At 45.3% G+C, this 21,796-nt stretch overlaps 8 protein-coding genes across 8 annotated transcripts; 6 read left to right on the top strand and 2 right to left on the bottom strand.

The window, feature by feature from the left end:
* Positions 1-35: 35 nt before the first annotated feature.
* Positions 36-2,612, top strand: L203_100423 (uncharacterized protein; the record flags this gene model as incomplete). Its single annotated transcript, XM_066209882.1, has 3 exons — positions 36-641; positions 693-1,911; positions 1,960-2,612. The coding sequence occupies 3 exons, from the start codon at positions 36-38 to the stop codon at positions 2,610-2,612; spliced, it is 2,478 nt and encodes an 825-aa protein (XP_066065979.1).
* Positions 2,613-4,336: 1,724 nt separating this feature from the next.
* Positions 4,337-5,397, top strand: L203_100422 (D-tyrosyl-tRNA(Tyr) deacylase; the record flags this gene model as incomplete). The annotated part of the gene is made up of 7 exons (XM_066209881.1): positions 4,337-4,379; positions 4,437-4,499; positions 4,567-4,689; positions 4,761-4,822; positions 4,889-4,967; positions 5,015-5,058; positions 5,116-5,397. The coding sequence occupies 7 exons, from the start codon at positions 4,337-4,339 to the stop codon at positions 5,395-5,397; spliced, it is 696 nt and encodes a 231-aa protein (XP_066065978.1).
* Positions 5,398-6,530: 1,133 nt separating this feature from the next.
* Positions 6,531-7,489, bottom strand: L203_100421 (uncharacterized protein; the record flags this gene model as incomplete). The annotated part of the gene is made up of 3 exons (XM_066209880.1): positions 6,531-6,861; positions 6,909-7,016; positions 7,065-7,489. 3 exons carry the CDS (start codon positions 7,487-7,489, stop codon positions 6,531-6,533), a joined length of 864 nt encoding a protein of 287 aa, XP_066065977.1.
* Positions 7,490-7,769: 280 nt separating this feature from the next.
* On the top strand, positions 7,770-9,420 carry L203_100420 (uncharacterized protein; the record flags this gene model as incomplete). Its single annotated transcript, XM_066209879.1, has 3 exons — positions 7,770-7,858; positions 7,904-8,963; positions 9,010-9,420. 3 exons carry the CDS (start codon positions 7,770-7,772, stop codon positions 9,418-9,420), a joined length of 1,560 nt encoding a protein of 519 aa, XP_066065976.1.
* A 519-nt stretch (positions 9,421-9,939) lies between these two features.
* On the top strand, positions 9,940-10,914 carry L203_100419 (uncharacterized protein; the record flags this gene model as incomplete). The annotated part of the gene is made up of 5 exons (XM_066209878.1): positions 9,940-10,119; positions 10,175-10,279; positions 10,341-10,511; positions 10,561-10,689; positions 10,741-10,914. The coding sequence occupies 5 exons, from the start codon at positions 9,940-9,942 to the stop codon at positions 10,912-10,914; spliced, it is 759 nt and encodes a 252-aa protein (XP_066065975.1).
* A 274-nt stretch (positions 10,915-11,188) lies between these two features.
* Positions 11,189-12,459, top strand: L203_100418 (serine/threonine-protein phosphatase PP1; the record flags this gene model as incomplete). The annotated part of the gene is made up of 7 exons (XM_066209877.1): positions 11,189-11,243; positions 11,329-11,460; positions 11,508-11,738; positions 11,785-11,961; positions 12,008-12,159; positions 12,206-12,340; positions 12,397-12,459. The coding sequence occupies 7 exons, from the start codon at positions 11,189-11,191 to the stop codon at positions 12,457-12,459; spliced, it is 945 nt and encodes a 314-aa protein (XP_066065974.1).
* Positions 12,460-13,383: 924 nt separating this feature from the next.
* On the top strand, positions 13,384-16,925 carry L203_100417 (uncharacterized protein; the record flags this gene model as incomplete). Its single annotated transcript, XM_066209876.1, has 8 exons — positions 13,384-13,703; positions 14,196-15,343; positions 15,406-15,552; positions 15,601-16,119; positions 16,169-16,440; positions 16,488-16,606; positions 16,658-16,867; positions 16,916-16,925. The coding sequence occupies 8 exons, from the start codon at positions 13,384-13,386 to the stop codon at positions 16,923-16,925; spliced, it is 2,745 nt and encodes a 914-aa protein (XP_066065973.1).
* Positions 16,926-17,503: 578 nt separating this feature from the next.
* On the bottom strand, positions 17,504-20,330 carry L203_100416 (uncharacterized protein; the record flags this gene model as incomplete). Its single annotated transcript, XM_066209875.1, has 15 exons — positions 17,504-17,577; positions 17,623-17,804; positions 17,857-17,984; positions 18,029-18,130; positions 18,178-18,840; positions 18,886-18,945; positions 18,993-19,097; positions 19,145-19,282; positions 19,334-19,387; positions 19,434-19,487; positions 19,534-19,811; positions 19,863-19,899; positions 19,952-20,050; positions 20,099-20,174; positions 20,233-20,330. The coding sequence occupies 15 exons, from the start codon at positions 20,328-20,330 to the stop codon at positions 17,504-17,506; spliced, it is 2,148 nt and encodes a 715-aa protein (XP_066065972.1).
* Positions 20,331-21,796: the final 1,466 nt, after the last annotated feature.

Genomic DNA, 21,796 nt, shown 5'->3' with positions numbered 1-21,796 from the left:
CTACAGCTCGCATTGTCGACGTTCGAGAGGTATAGATGCGCCGACTCGCTCTAGAAAGTGGCCGGGCTACGGCTCGTTGGTGTTCTGCTTCATCTCACTTTGCAGCCGTTGCTCATCTAACTACCTCATGCCAATCCTTGCGATCCGGCTTGCAGGAATCTGTAGTGAAAGAGAAGCTTGCCCAATCTGCTGTATTGGTAGTCAAACCAGGATTCGTCGTTCCCCCATTGTCTGGACATACCAGAACGAACGTTGAGCCGATCAAGGCTCATTTCGACCTACCACTTCCAGTAACAAATCATCTTATACCGACGATCGATCATGGCCAGAAAGGGTTGTTGCTCTATCCGTCTCTGTCTTCCCCTCAATCGCTTAGGCGGTTGACGGAACGTACATTGGTCCATGGCGCAGCCATCGTAAGTCGCATCATCAGGGCTCCACAAGATCCTACTACAAAAGAGTTGCGATTGGTCATCAAGAACCTGGATAGACTGAGTGATCTGTTATGTGGAGTCATTGACATGTGTGAGATGATACGAAACGTGCATCCTGACAAGGCTTGGGTCGATGAAAGCGAAAAAGCGTATAGTGTCCTCTGCGGTTTTATGAATGAATTAAACGCAAACAAGGATATGTACGAGGTATGTCATACCGCTCTCTATACATTGTACGCTTCCAACAGTCTACATTAGTCCTTGTCCAAAACTGTCTCTCATCCATATGCCAACAACCCATTATCCCCTGCAGAGCTTAGAGTGGCCGAGACTTTCCTTTCAGACTTTGAACGCTCAGGAATTCGCCTTCCTCCGCAAGCCCGAGAGCGTTTCATCAAACATTCTGACACTCTTCTCTCTCTAGGCCGCTCCTTTCTTTCTTCCGCTCTCTCTGGTTCAACACCTACCCCGCCTATTGAAATCACCAACCCCCATCATCTTCTTGTGGGACTAGGAAGGCAATTTGTGGACTCTTTACCCCGCAAACACTTAGATGGCCCCGCACTGGTGGCACCAGGGAGCTGGGAGGCGCATATGATTAGTCGGTATGCAAGAGATGGCGAAGCCAGAAGATTGGTATACACTGGTAGTATGAGGAAAGATGAAGGTAGAATTCGTGTGCTAGAGGATATGTTGAAGAAGAGGGCCGAGTTGGCGGACGTCCTTGGGAAAAAGAACTGGGCAGAAGTGGTTCTGGAGGATAAGATGGCGAAGAACCCAGAAAATGTTATGAAGTTTTTGAATTCTCTCAATCAACACCATTTACCAGTAGCCAAGTCGGATCTGGCCAAGCTTCAGAGAAAGAAGGCAAGCGCTCTTACAGGCAACCATTATGATCCTCACAACCCCAGGACAAGCCATCTACCCCCCTTTTATGCCTGGGACAAAGATTACTATGGTGACCGACATATATCCTCTTTACATCCGTCCGGATCGCCCTCCTCTTTCAGCCCTTACTTTTCAGTCGGAACCGCTCTCTCAGGGTTATCACAGATATTCACAAAGCTATACGGCATCTCCTTTAGACCTGTAGACACCTTGCTAGGAGAGACATGGCATCCTTCTGTGCGCCGTTTGGACATAGTCGATGAGATGGAAGGTACCATTGGTTTCATCTATTGTGACCTGTATTCTCGGCCAGGCAAATCTCCAGGAGCTGCTCATTTCACTGTACGATGTTCTAGACGAGTGGACGATGACGACTTGGAAGGAGATGGACTACCAGAAAATTGGGGTTTCGCGTATGGTCCGGGATTAGAAGTAGAAGGAAAAGCAGTACCAGGGAGACAAGGCCGTTATCAGCTACCTATCGTAGCTCTGTCTGCTGACTTTGGCACAGTGGAAGAAGATAGACCTGCCTTATTAAGTTGGAATGATCTTGAAACTCTGTTTCATGAGATGGGTCACGCCATTCATTGTGAGTGGCCAAACAGGACATATATTGCAGATATTGATGAACCCTTAGCAATGGTCGGCCGCACAGAATTCCATAACGTTTCCGGCACACGATGTGCTACAGATTTTGTGGAATTGCCTTCGATATTCATGGAATTTTTTGTTTCGTCACCCCAAATCCTAGCTACTTTTGCTACCCACTTCTCCACGGGCGAGCCTCTGCCTACCCCTCTCATACAGGCTCATCTCAGTGTCAACCAAGCCCTTGCTGCTTTGGAAACGCAATCCCAAATCACCATGGCTCTTTTAGATCAGCGATATCACGCACTGCGTCATCGTGATCCCACTTTTGATTCAACGTCCATATGGCATCAGCTTCAGAGAGAGGTTGGTGTTACTGACCCGGTCCCAGAGACTGCATGGCAGATTCAATTCGGTCATTTATATGGTTATGGAGCAACATACTATTCTTACCTGTTTGACCGTGCCATCGCAGGAAAGATATGGTCTACCCTATTTGCACATCCAGGAACAAAAACAGATAGTAGGGAGATACTGACCAGAGAAAGGGGCGAAGAATTCAAAAATAAAGTGCTGAAATGGGGAGGCGGAAAGAATCCCTGGGAAATGGTAGGAGATATTGTCGGTGGGCAAGAAGGCGAGTATGTGAGCAAAGGAGATGAAAGGGCATTAGCAATTGTGGGTAGCTGGATGATCAAGTGATCAGGATTGAATAAAGGGTTTCATATAGGGTATAGGTCTTTTTCTGTATTCAATCTCGTATCTATACAAAGTATCATAGTTTACACTTTGTAGCTGTAGCGTGTTAGAGTGTCTTGTACAAACCAATGTATAGAACTTAACGAAGCTAATCAGTTCATATCTAATGACCTGGAAAACATATATAGCTGAGGCTTTAAGCATTTGTAGCAACCAATGGGTTTCTTCTTTATAGTGAGAGAAATCAAGCAATTGCATAGAAGGGGCATCAGATATCAGCTCATCTATACTACTGAAACAGGTTACGAGACAAACCATAACTTTATCGTTATGTACATTATAATACTTCACCCCAACAACACAAGAGAAAGGAGATGTTTGCAGATGACTTGTTCAGAAAAATTACAATTGAGTACGGTCATGAAACACTGGTAGATCTTGTTCGCTAAGCCGACAACACCCAAGAACAGAGTTAGGATCATCACACTAGAAAAATCAGCTATAAGCGGATGGTAGTAAATATTTCGTCTTACCAGATTGTCGTATTTTTTGGGCTCTTCATTCTTTGGGCGCTTTCCCAATTTCTTTATTCTGTTTGGTCCCGTCTCCATGACGAGCTTGCCTTGTGACTGCTTTGTAGTCTTGTACACATATGAAAAGTCTGCACCAGGTGCTCCACACGCTTCTACGCTCTAACAGACGTAACACCGCCACAGCGACATCAGTAGCCAGAGTAAGTAAGAAGAGAATCCTTTCAGCTCGCTCTTTTTCACGTATCTGGAAACACTACAAGTGAGAAGAGCATGTGCCTGCCCTAAAGAATGGGCCAATGAATCTAGACGAACAGACGATAAAATGGTGATCAGTCTGTGTCAGAGCAGCCTAGGATTATACCAGCAGCCTGGGGCTTGTCGCAGATGCACCTTTGTCTGTCCCAGACGACACTCAAATGATTCCACCGGCTGTATCACATAGTCTGATGGTTTAGGTCCTGTCACAGAGCAAGCGTATACCTGAACAATCTTTCCAAGATTGGCAAAGTAGGAGTATGAACAGCCCCCGGCTTTGACACAAAGATCCTAATATTGAATGAGTACAATTACCATAACAAATGCCATGAAGAATACTTGCTGAGCAGTCATAGTATGACTTTTGTGAGGCCGCCTTCCTTATATCGATCGCACCAAGTCGTTTTGAAGAATTGTCCAAGCAGCCGATAAATTCTGATGTAACGCTCTTTAGATTGAGTTCACGAGTGATCGCGTTCACGGTTATCCAGCACCAAGCCAGCCAAGATGTGCTATATGCGTAAGCATGTTATTAGGAGTCACCTAGTGAAAGGAAACTGGAGGAAATAAAGAGTTGAGAGTTAGTCAAGTTGTGGAGATGTAATATGAGATTTGAATGGAATCGAAAACATTTATAGATACAAATCAAGTATCGGGATTATTAAAAAGAATATATCTAATCTGATATGGTATATTCAAACTTTAAAGTGGTAATGTTGATTAGAAAATGCATTACATTATTGAGAGTCAGTATTACAAATGTGTTTATGCCCATGGCAATTAATTTGTAATAGGATATATATAATGATTTGAACTTTCTAATGCATAAACTATTGTAATGTTCATTGCATCTTGTAATTACGTAATATATAAGTGGAGGTAACTTCATTTTAACCACTTGCCAAATTTCTCTTTTGAATATTATTCAATTCATTCATCATGAAGGCAGTCTTGCAGCGAGTCGTTAACGCATCGGTAGCAGGCAAGCTGGATCAGTGCTGTTGGTGGTATCATGCTCACTTGACATGCGATATCGCAGTGGACGGAGAGACTATTTCTTCAATCAACAAAGGTCTTTTGATTCTTGTTGGTATTGATCGATGTGCGACGGTCCCTTCTCTTGAATCTTCAGTATCTCTCGGTAACTGATGGAGACGAGCGGGTCTTAGATGATGAACCTTCTGACGCTACGCAAATTATTAAGAAAATACTGACAGCTAAGTTATGGGAAGATGAGGACGGAGGAGGGTGGAAGAAGAATGTCAAGGATATTGATGGAGAGGTGTTGTGTGGTGCGTTTCCTACATTGTTAGATATGCCAACGTCTGCAGCGTCTGACTGATAAAAATATTGTATTTCGAAGTTTCACAATTCACTCTCCTAGCTACTTTCAAAGGCTCAAAACCCGATTTTCATGAATCCATGGTCAGTTTCCAGTGACCGATCGCCCGTTGAAGTTATCTTTGACAGAGCTGATGCATAGCTTGATAGTCAACGGTACCTGGAAAGGCACTCTATTCCTCTTTTCTGGAAGAAATCAAACAGGCCTATCATCCGTTGAAGATTAAAGGTCAGTTAAGCTTTCCTCCTAATTCAATAGGCTCATTGTAAAGGAAGACGGCCGATTCGGTGCAAATATGCAAGTTTCTCTAACAAATGATGTACTTCTCGTTATTTACGGGACTGGTTTCACAAACTGAATTGACACAAAATCATAGGGGCCAGTGACAATTTTATTGTCTTCAAAAGACAAAAATTCTAGAACCCCAACCCCCAGTCAGACGCCTACTTCCAGCGGATTAAGAAAGGTTAAAAACAAAGGCCAAGGCTATCCTAATGGTGTGGCACGTCATAACAAGAATGGGGAGGGTAGTAAAAAGGTCTTTGAGGCTGGTAATCAGACTGTAGGGCAAGATGCTCTTGAGAAGCTTGATACACAGCTAGAGGAAAGAGTAAAAGAGCTGCAGCTTGAGGAAAAGGCGGAAAGGTCAAGCGCATGAAGAAACGATATTAACATGGTCATATAACTGTGAAATTGGCCAAATCAAGTCAGTTGAATTATACATGGTCACCCATACAGTTTATGGCTACGTCAATATATTCAGTCTTATCATAAAACATGAATGTGTCAAGTCTCACTCAATAAGCTAAGCTCTTGTGACACCTTCAATTTACTCTTTCGCTTTCGCTGAAATGATGCTGAGGTATGTCACATAGTCCTAGAGGTTGAGCCTTGACATGAAGGGAAATAGATAGCTCGTTGTCCAAGAGCAATTACAGGAGTCATACAGACAACTCAAACTTTTAAATCGATGTTTCCAAGGAATTGACACACATCTATACCATGATCTGCAAGCCAATTATCACATATCTTCAAATGTACTTGGTGAGTTCATGCGTATGTCGTCTATAAAGATGATTGCATATATGTGAATCAGAAAAATGGTGATAGCGTAAAGGTGATATTACCAAGTGTTTTGGATTTAGAATGAAGTTTAATAATTGATAAGACTTAGTTGCTGGCATCAACAACCAAAAAAATCGATGAGTCAGAATCTAGCCCAATGTTCCAAGTTTGGATACGCAGCTTCAGGCAATACCAAAAGTGTCAAGGTTTTTTTACAGACATACTGACATCTAACGGTTCTTATTTCAATGTCCAGAGGCCCCGATGAGTCCGTTCAATTCGCCTGAATTGGCATCAAATATTGACTTTCGTGAATTTTGTCTGAACAAAGTCGTCTTACGTCTTTTTCACCTGTCGGTGAAAGCTGGCTAAGGAATAGCCATGTGTGCAGCTATCCAATTGTATGCCTATAGGCGATACATTAGTGACAGTTGCGGAAGAGCATTCAAGAATATATTGTTGATTGGAATAATAGCTCCTATGTAGGTGTATTGTGATATTAGGCAAGAATAAAGAAAGTTGTACAAGGAATGGTAAACTTTTCAGTTGATTTTTGATACTTCCGAATTATATTAGCCACTTACTGTATATTGGACTCAAAAATATCCTCTGCAGTATCGTCGGGTTTAAGATATCGGTTATTCGTGTCAAATGCGTAGATTTGGTTGTAAAACAGATTGTAGAGTATCGTTTTGATAGAGTGTACATCAATGTGCATGCTTCTTCTTACACGATAGCCTCCAATTGCTGTGCTAATTTCAAGGCAGGCCCCACCATTGTTTCCATGGGTACGCCCTTGATAACTCCTGTCCCTTTGAGCTTGTCAATAGTGGCAGCTGTGACCTCTGAGCTACTTTCTGCGGCGGCGAGGGCTATATCAGGTTTGGTAGAGTGAGGGAATGTAAATGATTGAGTGTTTGGTGAAAGCGACCATCCGCGTGTAGAGGCAAAGTCTGTAAGTGAAGCTATCTCGCCTGTTTTGTAGAAAAGAAGGGTTGCAGCATGTTGAAGGGGGAGTGAAGGATATGATGACTCAATAGTGGATGCTATTTGCCCACTGTGGAAAGGCTTAGCGAAAGTAGAAGAACAACATTCTTGGCTTACCGGACAGTTCCCATCAGCCGTTCCAGCAGAAACCCAAATTCTACTCTTGGCACACGGTCTTTAGCACGGTACACCTTATTGTAGGCGCCCTCCATTAACCATCTTTCACTGTTGAGTGTGAGTGAGTGGAGGCTGGGCAGCGAACATTTCACCTACAGATCAATTGGTAATCTTATAAAGCTATCATTGAGATCCTCTGGCTTCAAAGTCTCGAGAAGGGTGTGAAATTCTGTCAACAAATTCTCGCTTAATAGACCAAGAAGGTGCAGTCCTAAAGTGACTGGTCTGTTGGGAGATGGTGGCATTAAATCCTTCAAGTTGTCATAGAATGGCTGCAGAGCAAAATTATATCGAGCATATGACTTGAGATCGCCTTGCCTTAGCGACTGGAATGCGCCAATTTCAAGAATTGATCGCGCAGCCACCAAGTCTCGAGGGTTGGCAGTTGGTGGGGCAAAATATAGGCCAGATTGTGCCAGTTCCAGTTTGAGCTTCGTAAGTAACGAAGCAACCTTCTCAGAGTTTTCAGAGTCGTAAGCTGACTGCAAGTCGGCAAGGGATTGTTGATAATTGATAGACATAGTTGATGAACAATTGTAAAATATAGAAATAAGTAACGACGCGTAATAGAAGAGTAGAAGAGTTCACGGAGTATCGCCAACGTCCGCCGCCACTCTGCTATCACCGTTATATCTCCGAAATATACTGACTTTTCAATGATTAGATAAAAGTCATCTCAATTGTTCCAACAAATTCTATCCTTCTCTTTTGTTAATCTCCCATGTACGTTGATATTTTCGGCTCAGTTTGGCTGCCTGTTTACACTTCTTTGTAGCCCTCGCCCCCTTCACGTCCACTAAAATGGCCTCTAATCAATCTACAGACATCTCAGCTACACAGTCCAAAATCAAGCCGCAAGACGTTGGATGGCAGTTTGTCCCACAATACTAGTCAGTCTTCGCTATGCTTTTTATTTCCTAACTGATAACCCGTAGCAACTTTGTCAACTCGCAACCTCATCGTCTTCATTGTTTTTACAATAAACGATCCACTTTTATTCATGGTGAAGAGGGTGAAGATGTCACCCCGGCCTATGGTCAGCAGGAAATTCACGATCGCATACTCCAAATTGGCTACAACCAATGTAAAGTTTACATTCACTCCATGGATTCACAGTCTTCAGCAGATGGCGGCATCATCATTCTCGTTCTCGGAGAACTCTGCAATAATAACCAGTCATGGCGGAAATTTTCTCAGACATTCTTTTTGGCGGAGCAACCTGGTGGTTACTTTGTACTCAATGACATTTTTAGGTATCTGAGAGAAGATGTTGATGAGGAAGAAGAGGTTAGCGAAGCTTCTCAACCAGAGCCTTCTCAGCCCAAGGTCCAAGATAAACTGCCAGAGGAGACAAAGGTTACCCAAGAGCCCGCTATTGATCCTACTCCAGAACCAGCGCCTGCCACCGCTCCCGCTGCCGTTGTTCCTACTATCGTACCTGTAGAGGCCCTGGTGGCTTCTATACCCGACAAGGACGTTGCTCCCGAACAGCGGGCTCCTGCTGTGGAAGAGCCTACCACTGCTGTTAACCCTCCTGTTGAGGAAGCTGCTGCGTCTATTTCTGCTACCGAATCCGTCCCATCCCCTGCTCCCACTCCTTCAGTATCCGCGCCCAAAGAGGCTTCACCTGTCAAAGCAGCCCCAAAGGCTGCTGCCCCTATTATCAATGGCAACGCTCGCTCATCTGCTGCTGCCCCTGCCCAGCCTGCTGCCCCTCCCAAACCGAAGACTTGGGCATCTATGGCTGCTTCCAATATGCCCAATACTGCTTGGGGTAAACCTCCTGTCACAACGGCTAGCCCATCTTCTTCTACACCAGCTCCTGCCGCTCCTGCCGCCCCCGCCGTCCCCGCCGCCCCCGCAACAAAGAAGGAAGATAAGCCTGCCACATCCGGATCTGGCCAGCAGCAGAAGCGTCAACCCCAACAGCCCCAGCAGCAACGACAGGATAATGTGGATATCTCCAAGATTCAAACTGCTCACTGTTTTGTCAAGGTGGGTCCGCAAACATTTATCTGAGTCAAGATTGACCATGTCATAGCTTCCTAACTGGTCTCCCAACGACCAAAACTCGTCCGAATATATCTCTGAAACCGAGCTCTCCAAGATTGCTTCCAAATTTGGCGAGATCAAGTCTGTTGAGATTGTGAAATCCAAAGCCTGCGCCTTTGTAGAATTTGTTCGCGTTGATTCTGCTCGAAAGGCCGTTCAGCACTCGCTTCCAATTGAACAAGGAGGCGAAGGTGGTACCAAGTTCCCTCAGGGAACTTTGTTCTTTGAACCGAGGAAAGAAAAGGACGAGAGATCCAAGCCCAAGAGCAATAGGACTGGTGGACAAGGACAAGGAGGTCAACAAAGGCAATCTAACGGTGGGCCTGGTGCTAGCAGGGGGGGTAGAGGCTCCCGAGGGAGAGGCGGGCAAACCAACCAGGGAGAGAGGCAGTCCAAGTAAGACGTGCGTGGATGAAATATGAATGAGATGATGAAGAGGGCATCACAATCAAAAATCAAGGGACTGACAGTCGCCTTTAACCCATTCAACATAGAACAGCATCCTATATACCGGCATCCGAATCTACCTTTATTGAACTTCTTTCAATGACAAAATGAACAAGACATGGGGATGAACTTATTCAAATTTCGGCGCTTAAAACATTCTTTTGGGTACGCGAGAGGCAGTAGGGCACTATACTGTTCACGGAGATGCATAGGTAGATTGATCTTTACATTATGAATCAATAATGTCCATTCTGTTAGACTTGTCTGCCATTTCTATGTCAGAAGCTGTCCTTTACTGGAATACGTTATTTTAACAAGGGCAGAAAAGATGGAATGCTATATATGACGTCATTCCGCTCTAATCTCGGCCATGTCAAAATAACTAACCACAATACTCAATTACATTAATTTCTATTCATACTTTGTTACTAATTTAGCATTTTTCTTGTACAAATTCATCTAAACCCTCAGAATGACTGCCCAAGAGACGATCGTACCAGCTTCTGCTACGTCTGAATCTACGATACTAGCAACTGCCGATGCTCCTAAACCTGTCACACCAGCTGAAGATCTTGCTCAGCCACCTGCAAAGGCTCTTGATCCTATTGCTGAAACAAACATCCTTGAAAAGGCAAGAGATGCGGCTAAACCTGTGCGTCATCGATTCATGTGATTAGAGGGTGTGACTGACATTGGATGGTACGAAGTATTGGGATAAGGCAGAGCCATATGTTCATAAAATGCAGGAAGCTACCAAGCCGTTTACCGACAAAGCTGCTGCCAAATTAGAACAGATTGTAGACAAAATTGAGGTGGGTTGGTGGAATGGATCCGTAAGATTGGCTTGATAGCATACTGAGTGCATATGTTTAGGGTAATAACCCTTCCACAACTGCCATGCCAACCTCTGCGGGGACTTTGGACAAGTCTATCGACAATGCTTCGGCGACTGTATCAAACACTATTGGCGGCACTACAGCAGTAGTAGGTGAAGCAGGCGAAAAGACAGAAGGTCTATTCGAACAAGGCCTCCACGCTGTCCATGTAGGTCCTCTCCAGTCGCCAAATATCGTGAGATAACGTCAATATTCAGAGCACATTCAACCAAATCACCGACACCATTGACCAAAAAACGTCTTCAAATACCCATCCTGGTCTCATCACCCAAGTCACCAACGTCGTGCACAAGGGCATAGACAAAGTCGAAGTGTTTTTGAACGAAGTGCGTGGATGGTCATGCTTTACCAACAAGGGTTACTGATTGTCTCTACAGGCAACGGATGCGATGCTTCCTCCAACCACCACCACCGCCTCTGTCGCAGCTGTTACATCCACCAATGCCAAAACAGAAACAGTCCCTGCCAATCCCAGTACTGTTACTGGCGATGCAAGTCATCCTGTGCAAACGACCACCAATACTGTGCCCCATATCCCAATCAGTCCATAGGTGCAGACTCAGTGAAGAGCGGTATATTTCTTGTAATTGCTGTTGAAAGATGAAATGAGAATATATTATGATTTTATGCAATAAATACCAGACGTGCCGGAGTTATACGGCGTTTTCAAATTTGGCGCCACCGAACAAGCTCCCTTGCATCATCCTCGCTCTCGCAGTTGCCAACGCGCTTTTCTTTTCAACTTTTGAAGAATATTTCTTTAGTTACATTTATAAACCAAAAGCATCTTCACTATCACCTCGAAGGTCTGAAAGCATTCGAAACATGGGGGAGCAGCCAGAAATTGATCTCGATTCAGTCATTGACCGATTGTTGGAAGGTGTGTCTGTCTTGGGACAATATCGACAATGGCGCATCTTGATCGCTGGACAGGATGATTAGGTTGCTGACAAGGAATGCAATAGTACGAGGTAATAGGCCAGGCAAGGCTGTTCAACTGGCAGAGTACGAGATCAAGTACCTCTGCACAAAGGCACGTGAAATCTTTATCAGCCAACCCATCCTCCTCGAACTTGAAGCTCCCATCAAGATATGCGGTATGTTGGCGGCTTGGCTTGGTATCGGACTGACGAAACGGGTCCAGGTGATATCCATGGACAATATTATGACCTGCTTCGTTTGTTTGAATATGGCGGTTTTCCCCCTGAAGCCAACTACCTCTTCCTTGGCGACTATGTCGACCGAGGTAAACAATCGCTCGAGACTATTTGTTTGTTGTTGGCATACAAGATCAAATATCCGGAAAACTTTTTCATCCTGAGGGGAAACCACGAGTGTGCGAGTATCAACAGAATTTACGGATTTTACGATGAATGTGAGTCGTGTCGTCGGCATTGTCTATAAAGCTGATAGATGTATAGGCAAACGTCGTTATAATATTAAGCTTTGGAAGACGTTCACAGACTGTTTTAATTGCCTTCCCATTGCAGCTATCATTGACGAAAAAATCTTCACAATGCACGGTGGACTGAGTCCGGACTTGCAGAGCATGGAACAGATTAGGAGAGTAATGCGACCGACGGACGTTCCCGACACTGGTACATTTGCGAGTTTCTTGTTTGCTTCACGCTAATTCTAGGACAGGTCTTCTTTGCGACTTGCTATGGTCTGATCCAGACAAAGATATCACCGGATGGAGTGAAAATGATCGAGGAGTGTCATTTACTTTTGGACCTGATGTTGTCTCTCGGTTTTTGCAGAAGCATGATATGGACTTGATTTGTCGAGCACACCAGGTATGTGCTATGCAACAGGCAATAGGCGGTGCTGACGGGAGAGTAGGTTGTGGAAGATGGATATGAATTTTTCGCAAAACGACAGCTGGTCACCCTTTTCTCAGCTCCTAATTACTGTGGCGAGTTTGACAATGCTGGTGCAATGATGAGCGTAGATGACACTTTACTCTGTTCTTTCCAAGTGGGCGACTGGTTCTCAGGCACAATGGGTGACTAGCTGACTCATGTGTATGATAGATTCTTAAACCAGCTGAGAAGAAGCCGAAATATGGCGGATACGGTGCCGGCGGACGGCGTTAGTAATCTCGTCTCTTCGTCCTTCTTGAGTTGGTCTGCCGCCCCTCTTTGTACAATTATCCATCCCGACTTTTGGGCGGAGTAGTAGAGTCCTCTCTCATCTACCCCTCTTTATACCCTGCTCTCTAGGCGTCTTTGTTCTGCATTGATAGACGACGCCTGTCGTGATTCTGCTAGAAATGGCTATGTATGAAGAGTTTATGCTGATGTATGGTTTTGGTTGCTTCCGTCGTGGCGTCATGCTAAGCTTTTCTCTCCATCCGCTTGATTGTGCTTACGCATTAACGCCTCAGCAAAACAGCGGCGCCATGGTCATTGGCTGCATACGGAAGACAATGTAAGGGCTATGGCACTGAAGACTCATCTGCAGCTCTGCCGAATCTACTTGTCTACTCTTCTAATTTTCAGGAGCATCCCACTTGCGATTCGATTCACCCATACATTTTCCCTGAGCATCCCTTCTATTCCCTATCTTAGCATTGCTTGGAGGGGATTTTGCTGCGATTATCCCCGCTTTGCGACCATCATCGCAGCACACGCATGCAGGCAAAAAATGGCAAATCGGCCGGAAGTGGTGACTGACTGGTCTTTTTTTTTTTTTTAATAATAAAAAAAAGTATAGATGGAGAAATGCATTTCTTTTAATTTATCTTTTATTCTTTTCTTACGTTTTTGTATCTTTCCATTTTCAAGTTGCTATTCAACCATTCATCTGGTCACTCATTGACTTACTCAGCTTGTTGCTAATACCTTAGCCGTCATTGCCAGACTTTACGACGGCGACGTTGGCATTCATAGAGGCCGCTTGTGTAGCGGTTTGTGAACGCGACTGGATTACCCATACTCAACAAAACGGTGGCAGCGGTTGGATGCAAGAGCTCAAAGCAGCTGTACGATATACTGGCAATTGAAGGCTGATTGGCATACATGGCAACGGCTCCACTACCTATCCAAGAGCTCTCCGTACCATCTCGCCTCTGTACGTCTCCCAAGCAATCTTTCAATCGTTCTGGCGACCTACAATACTCCGTCATGGCCACTAAAGGCATTGAGACCCAAGCTAGGATGGCCAGTTATGGATATGGCCAGAACGGACTGCATACGCCTCCTGCTACAGCGACAGATGGCTTCTCCGGTCCCTGTTCCGACTCCAAAGGAAAAGATCTGTTGCTGCAAGCCTCTTGTATCGATAATGACAGCACCATGCGAACCACTGAAAAGAGAAGCGCAAACGTTTCGGATGCCAGGTGAGTAGAATTTTCAATGTATTGTCACTTCTCGCTGGCCAATTATGGGAAATGCGGGGTACGTTATCAGATGAAGGGATGATCAATGGCATTGTGTCCTTTATCCCTTCTCATGCTTCTCTGGGAAGTGAGGGGGCGATGAACAAGGGGAAACGTTTCGGGTCATGAGAATCTTCAAATAGCGTTGGCCGAGAGGCTTAAACAACCCGTTATCACCGGCCAACTGCAATGGGTCTGATTCTTGACTGAATGGGAGAGCGTGTCAGAATATATTGACAGATCTCTTAAGAATCTGTCAGGCTTCTTGCAAGAGGCAAAAGCGGACCTCGTGTGCTCCATTGTGCTACCAGCATTGCCACTTGAGAGGAGCGAATGTCTCTTTTGAAGGTCACTGCCTGAGCTTCTAGCTCATTACACCATTGGCCTTGCTTATATGAAAACTTTAAATCCGTACATGAAGGAAAATATTTTGAATGGTGTCTAGAAAGACAGTTCGCTAACAATGTGGATTGATCCCAAACCCAATCATTTTCTCAACCTGGTATGTGATGTGCCGGTCCACAACGTCGTTTCCAACCTCGATGTTGCCCTGAACAGTCTTACAGAACTCGAAAACAGTCCACTTGCGGGCGGGATTGTCAACGCTCCAATAATTAACACTCAATCCGTCAACGACCCACAGTTTCCTTACGCTAATCTACTAGCACCTAGTCCTGTCCAGTCGCCTTTTGCAGGACCGTTTACCTTTCAGCCTTATCTGCTTGCAAACAACAATCCTGGTTTACCTCAACAGCCGCCTCTTTCTCCCTTTATCTCTTCTCCCCAACCCCAACCGCGGCTTCAGAAAGTCCCAACAGGTCGGCAACAGCATCGCGTTCACCCCTACCAGTCTTCCCAAGACACCATCCACCGCCATACGACAACGAGAGCCCATTGGGACTCTGGTTCCTCTCCGGATCAAGTCGTCTCTGCGGAATCCTCGGCAAACACTCCAACGAGACCTTCTAATGTCGCTCCTGGTCCTTCTACAACCAATTTCAAGATGATTTCGAGTCCCCGTGCCGCATCAAGGCCTTCTGGCCGTTCTGGCCAAAAGCGCAGACAAAAGTACACTCGAACCCGAACGGGCTGCCTCTGTTGTCGTTCTCGACGTATAAAATGTGATGAAGCTCGACCAATTTGTAAACGCTGCATCATTGCAAAGAAAGACTGTGTATATCCCGGGTGCACCAGCAGTGACTCTGCCACGGCCAATGCTGGCATCGCTGCTGTAGATGATAATACAAATATTAAGGAAAGACTGAGTGGAGAGGAAAGTGAAGACAATGAGCGCGGAAAGAAGGCTTTATCAGTTACTACCCACAGTGAGTATGTTGGCACAGGACAGAAGGCTTTCAATTTTGATCTTGAGTCGACCAACACGTACGACGAATCAGCGTTGAATATGGTTTCCGCGTCAGACAGGATTATTGGTAATGCAATAGGAAGAGGAGGGGGTCTGATGGAGATGGGTCTGAATATGGGGTTGGTGCAACAGCAACAACCGGAAACACCATTGGCAGGTGTTCATCTCTTAGACATTGGTAAACAAGGCTGGAGTATCGAGCAAGGCGGTGCGCCAATACTATCAACTCCTATTTGTGGGTGGATATCAAGACTACCAAGAAGCAACACAAACTAACAAGAGTCAAAAACAAAAAAGTTCTTTTACCATGGTTTCCTACAGCAGAAGAACGAAGTTTGATATTGCACTATTGTGCAAATGCTGCTTCACTCATGATGGCCATACCAAGTGGACTCAATCCTATGCTTGCAATTAATCTTCCTCTTGCTCTTGATTCGCCCCGTGGTAAGGCCCAGTCTTTGCGATGGATTCATATTGACTAGCCATTCATAGGAACGAACCCTTCTGCCGATGCTCTACAGGTCGCTCTCCTTGGCATAGGTGCCATTCATCAAGCATTCCTACTGGCCCGATCTGGTGTTTCAACTCCCCAGACAGCAGCAATGTTTCAGTATGCATCTACTCTTCGAGAAACGGGTAAAAAGATGGTTCGGCGTGCTGCCAGTAGTGGTACTACTGAAGCAGCTCTAGGAGCCGCCATCGCTCTTGCCACCGTCGATATTTTCTTTGGTGGTGTCAATTGGCAAGATAACTTTAACCTTGCAAAAGACATGATTCATACACGTGGTGGGCCGGCAGAGATGTTGAAGAATAGTATGCCTACCCAGTTGACTCGAGAGGTGACTGTCAGTCCAGCAAAATTGATGCTGGAAATTTTGACTATTTATGAGACATTTGGATGTCTACCGACAGGCAAGGAGCCAACACTGATAGGTGAACATGCCGAGGATTGGTGGCTAGAAAATAGCAGATCAACTTATGAACAACGTTCGGTCGAGAACCAATTCGGCAGTAAGTTTATAATGTACATTGCGAGTCGTTGAAAACTTATCCTGCTCAGTCTCCCGGGCCATGGTGCTTCTCTTGAACCGAGTCACTCGACTCATCAATCGGGTCACCAACAAAGATTTGATAGCATCCACGTTTGACCTGTATCTACATACCTCATCGGCGATTACCGCGAGCACAAGCAGCCCGCTAGATGAAGAATTGACACAAGAAGCGCAACGGTTAGACAAAGATGTGGATGCTTGGATCGAGAGTTTGCAGTTGAGCACATTGGAACACGAGAGAGTACAAGTCGGGAATCGTGCTTATGCACATGCCATGAAGGTATCTATCATTGCCGTTTGCCTGCTTTCATAACTCACTCGTCATAGATCCTCCTCTTGCGACGTGTTTTCAAGTTTTCTCGAGATGATTTTCGGGTTCAAAATGCTGCTCAGCAAGTGCTTCAGCACTGCTCTTGGTCAACAGCTGCACTGGGCATGTCTATCGAGCAAGTCATCTTGTATTTTCCTCTCCTCAAGCTGACCCTTTTGTCATCCAGTCTTACTTGGCCTGTCATCATCGCAGGTTCTTGTGCAAATGGCTCATTCCGACAATGGGTGCTCACATTACTTGAAGGTTTCAAGTCTCAGTGTTGTTTCGACATTGATACAGCTACCAAAATCATTACTGACGTTTGGAGAAGAGTCGACACTGGAGATGCGCAGGCTGATTGGAAAGAGACCTGCGACGGTTTAGACTTGCACGTTTTGTAAGCAGGTTATCCAACCCTAAACCGGCTGTTGCTGACGAATTGCAGGATATGTTGATCTGGTTACAGAAAAACCCAAGTCTCTCTTTTAATTTACATATAGCATTCCTGAAACACATACACAATTAACTGGTTGTAGCGATAGCGACTGCATCTGATATTCGTCGTATAATCTAAACATATTCACATCATTTACTCTTAATATTTCAAATGCACTTTTTCCCTTTCAACCCAGAGATATACAAAGTGAAGAATAGAAATAAAAAAGTTGCATATATATGGCGGAGTCTAGAAAGGTTGCACGATATCGTGAGACGCAAAAGAGTGAATGACGCATGAGAGACATGTATGATAGCAACACGAGAATGGCTAAAGATTAATCTACAATGTGATTTCTGATTTTTGTTTGTCATCGTTATGGCGCTCGTAAATTTGCCCAAAACTCAAAGACGATTTTGAAATGATTCTGCAATAAAAAAATAAATAGATGAATATGCTGCCAAAAAAAATATAAAGATGAAAAGACTCGAAAAGACCGTCGAATACCTGCACGCATGAGATACCAACAGACGCACAAGGATCAAGGGCGACCCAGGCAGTCAAGGCAAAAGTAGTTTGAGAATCAAAGGATAATGTTCAGAAACAGTGATCATAAGGCGTAGCGCGATATTCGTACGGTCGTTCAATGTCAAACAGAGTCTTGGTTGTACCTATAGGGCGTAAATAATAGTCTTGAACACAAAGAGAATACTCACCCGCAAAAGAAGAAATTTGAGCCGACATTGAGCGTTGCCTTATCGCAAGATTGTCAGATTCGGGAAACGGTTCAGGTTGCCCTTTCAAAGACCCGTTCGTATAAAAGATCTGAGGACGCCAAGGTTCAATGACACCCATGACAGCAGAGTTTTTAAACTTGTTGATCAACGCGGCCTTGCCTCTAAGGACATGGTCAATACAGTTTATCAGTCAAAAGAATCCAAAACACGTACTGGATGTCGGCATAAGACAGTTGCAAGACCTTTTCACTAGAAAACATGTTCCATTTTTTTCCCACGCGAGCCTCAATAAATCTCAAGAGAGACTGAACACTGCAAAAGTTAACAAAGGCATAACCGACCTGAAAAGGATTAGTCTTTGGATGTTGCACTTTCAAGACCTTACATTGCAACAGTTCTTGAAATCAAAGCGTAAGTATACAAAATCAAAGTCTCCTGGAACGACTTCGTTGAGAATGTCGACAAGTTCCTGACGAGAGAGCTTGTTCTGCAACACCGATAAGTATTAACCCGATACTGCAATAAACCACGTACAGGCACATCCTTGACCATCACGGTTGTGCGGAAATCCAACCCAGCAGTGATTCTCTCGGGGAACACTCTGTTTTGTTCAGGAATGGCCTTGCGGTCATTGACGTCCCAATGACCGCCCAAGCCCTGTCGTTGCTTGGCTCTGGCCGTGATGTCCGCCCTGTTTACAAGGCCTTGTACAGTACCTGCCTCAGAGAGCCTTCTCGACAAAGACAGAATGCGAGATGGAGTACCTTCATAGTCTGAATATGTACTCGGCTCCTTGTTCCAACAAGGAGAAATAGGACTGGAAATGTTTCGCTCTCGCTTGCTAGAAGAATAAGATGGTGACTGAGAGCTGAAAAAATCCTCATCGGCTCGAAACCTTCCAAGCGAAGAGGGAGAAGATTTGCGACGGCTATAGATGTCATCCACAGGGTGGGATGCAGTCAAAATGTCAATATGAGAAGCAGAATTTGAACGCAATACGTTGAGAGAGCCCGGAATGTATGCAGCAGAGCCAAGTGAGAACCCCTGACGCCCAAGCGAAGGCCTGACAGGAGCAGATTCCTTGTTGACAGGACAATAGTATTCGACATGGAGCAAGGCTTGACCGGCGGTCTGCCTGTCTAGAGCCTCGATGGCTTGTGCAGCGTCACGAGTGTCGTAAAATTCCACAATGAACGACTTTGGCAGCTGTCAGCATTCATTTTGTATCACTTGTCAACTTACCCGGCCATCGTAGCCCTCGGCTTCAAGATGTTGGACGGACCCAATAGCAGCCATCACTCTCTAACAGGATATCAGCGTGTTGTTCAAAATACAACAAGTGATCGTACCTCCATAGTATCCAAAGCCATAGGAAGACCACCATTAATCTCAATTCTGACGGTAGAGATAGAAGTCTTCCAGATTTGTTCCCATGCGCGACCATGTCCAGTTACCTGGCCATCTATCAGCAGCCACACATAAGAGCGACCAGCACGCTTACAGTCTCCACAATGTCTTTACTGACTGGCATACATTGAAGCTCAACCTGGGGATAAGATGCCCCAATAGAAATCGGGCCCGAACGGAGCCTCTGGTAAACCTTCAAATTCTCACGAGGATCAAAGAAAGCCACGATAACCTGTAGACATGATAAGCCAACATAAACTGGCAGAAACAAAAACAAGCATACACAGCCTTTGCTTCGCAAATGTTTTATAACTAATGCCTTAAATTCTGCAATGTTCTGGTAATATATTAGTTAAAATTCAAAACTCAAAACAAAATCGCACTTGAATCATGTCACGAAAATCAAATTCACTAGAGTCGGAAGGGACGTTGGTAATCTGAAAACAGGTCAGCTTGGTTTCAACGGTAAACTTGGTTACGCACGAGTAGATATCTCCCCACAATCTCTGCATTCATATTCCAATCAACTGCCTTTTCCGACTTCTCCGCATAGTCACCCAGGACATCACTGCATGCACTGGGCCTCCTGCTATCATAGCTGAACGCGGGGGTATAAGGGGTCGTTGGCATACCACGAGAGCCAGCGGTAAACGATGAACGAGGCGTAAAAGGGGTATTGCTCAAACCAGGCGTTGGAGAAGAGGAACGTGTGAGATTGCTGGCCAAGCTAAACCGACGGGGAGTTTGAAACGACTGATCACCTAGTAAAGCAAAATCAGCCATGCCAGTCATTCAGGATATGCACAACCTACTATCCCTTTTCCTAGCAGGTGTGTTGTGGGACGCTACCTAGACGCAATGTCAGCAAATCGTCAATTTCCAGTTTTGAAAAATAACCAACTTGATCCCATTGCGAAGAGGCATAGTTTTCATCGAGGATTCGAAGCTTGGAAATATCAGGGAAATTATCGATAGGGTAAACGTCAGCCCCAAGTTGCACCTATGGCATTTTAGCATGACGTGAGCCAAAAGACAGTCAAGAGCCCACATGTGTAGACTTGGGCGACAATTCGCTATTCTCTCGAATATTGACATGATGGTTGAAGCCCTTCACAGGTGGACGACTGAATGGGAGTCTTGGTCAGGCCAAACACCCTCGGCAAGTAAAAGGACATCTCTCACGACACTCTTGGTTCATCTTCCACGGGCTTCTTGATGGGAACAGCGAATGGTCTAGCGTTTGCCATGGGGAGGGCTGGAGGGTTCTGTGGAGAAGACATTGCAAGTCGTTGATATAAAAGGGTGTATAGTTGAAGAATTGAGACTAGATATAAATCCGCTATGCGATTACCGACTACAAAGAGAGAGGAAGGGTAAAAGAACGTAAGCTACAGACGAGATTAAGGTGGCAGAAAGAGAAGCGAGGCAGAAAGGAAGAGAGCTGGGCTTCCAATCTCGTGAGGGCGGCCACTGCATATATACAGTTGGACGGCAACAAATGAGCGTGTGAATTCCTGGTACGAGCCGGTAGCGTACGCTCTGTCCCACTCACAAAGAAGACTAATGAAACTTTTGATCTGAATCGAGCGCAGTGGTTGAAGTAAAAAAATGGGAGTCGAATAAAAACGAGGTCAAACCCAGTGGCTGACTGGACTGGTGAGACTTTTCAGACGATCATCGCGTGAGTGTAAAAAATGGCGTAATCAGTGTGATTTCTCAAGAAAATCAGTCGCCAGTCTGTGCGAGACTAGGCAAACCATACCGAATTCTCGCAGCGAAAAGGATGTGGAGATGCATGTGACCGCCGCTCTCACCATACTTGCCACGTGGCGACCCCTACCCTATGGTTTCAAGCTCAGCCAGCCAACCAGTCAGCCAGCTAGCTAGCTCCCACCTCCACCTGCCACGTGGAGTCTCCGCTGGGCCTCCATCTGCTCGGGGCGGCATTGTGCGACTTTTCTTCTTTTCAGTAACGGGAGAAGCCAACACTTCCATACAATCAGCGGAGTAAGATTTGATTAGCACCATGCCCTGATCCAGTCTAGCCATCGCTCACAGACCATTGGCCGAGAACCAATGTCCCGCTTGGACCTGCGACTGATGACGTGATAGCTATTCGGTGGTGGAGGTCGAGAGATGGGAATAGCAAAAAGCGAAAACGCCGAAAAGTAAAAAGAGCGCATTGTTTGTGGCAGTTGTCTATGGTGTTTCGTAAGACAAGGCAGTGAGTAAATCGTGGGCGATGGAGAGGAGGATTTCTGGGTTGTCAAGTTGGTAGAGTGGTTGATGCTGACGAGATGATGTCCGTCGAGGTCTCGTCATATTGGTTTCAGGTATTGTTGTTGAGAACAGTTAGAATGGTGATCACTGTAGTGTGTTGGGATGATGTAGACGATTTGTTTGCGTCACAGTGGTAGAAATGGGTTATGGAGCGATAGAAATGTGGTTATTGGGTGAAATGCACATATTGAATGTTGTTACTTTGGCATACGCGATAGATGGAAGGCCGTCTTGATATATGGTTGGCCGAGCATGCGCTTCACAACTATTCATCATTCTCGTTTCGTGAAAGAACGTGATACTGATGGAATGGGAGAAAATTCTCCGACATAGATAGTTGAATCTTTGCGGGATTGTAAGCCTCGTTCGACAAGCATTTCGGGTTGATAGGCGCTTCGTAGGAAGCCAGGTGATGAGCTTTGGGAAAAGGCCACAGATGGCAACATCAGAGTGGGTGTTTATAGAT

The sequence above is a fragment of the Cryptococcus depauperatus genome, chromosome 1 (genome assembly GCF_001720195.1).
Source record: "Cryptococcus depauperatus CBS 7841 chromosome 1, complete sequence".
Lineage (NCBI taxonomy): Eukaryota > Fungi > Basidiomycota > Tremellomycetes > Tremellales > Cryptococcaceae > Cryptococcus > Cryptococcus depauperatus.
This window is presented reverse-complemented; position numbering and strand designations above follow the sequence as displayed.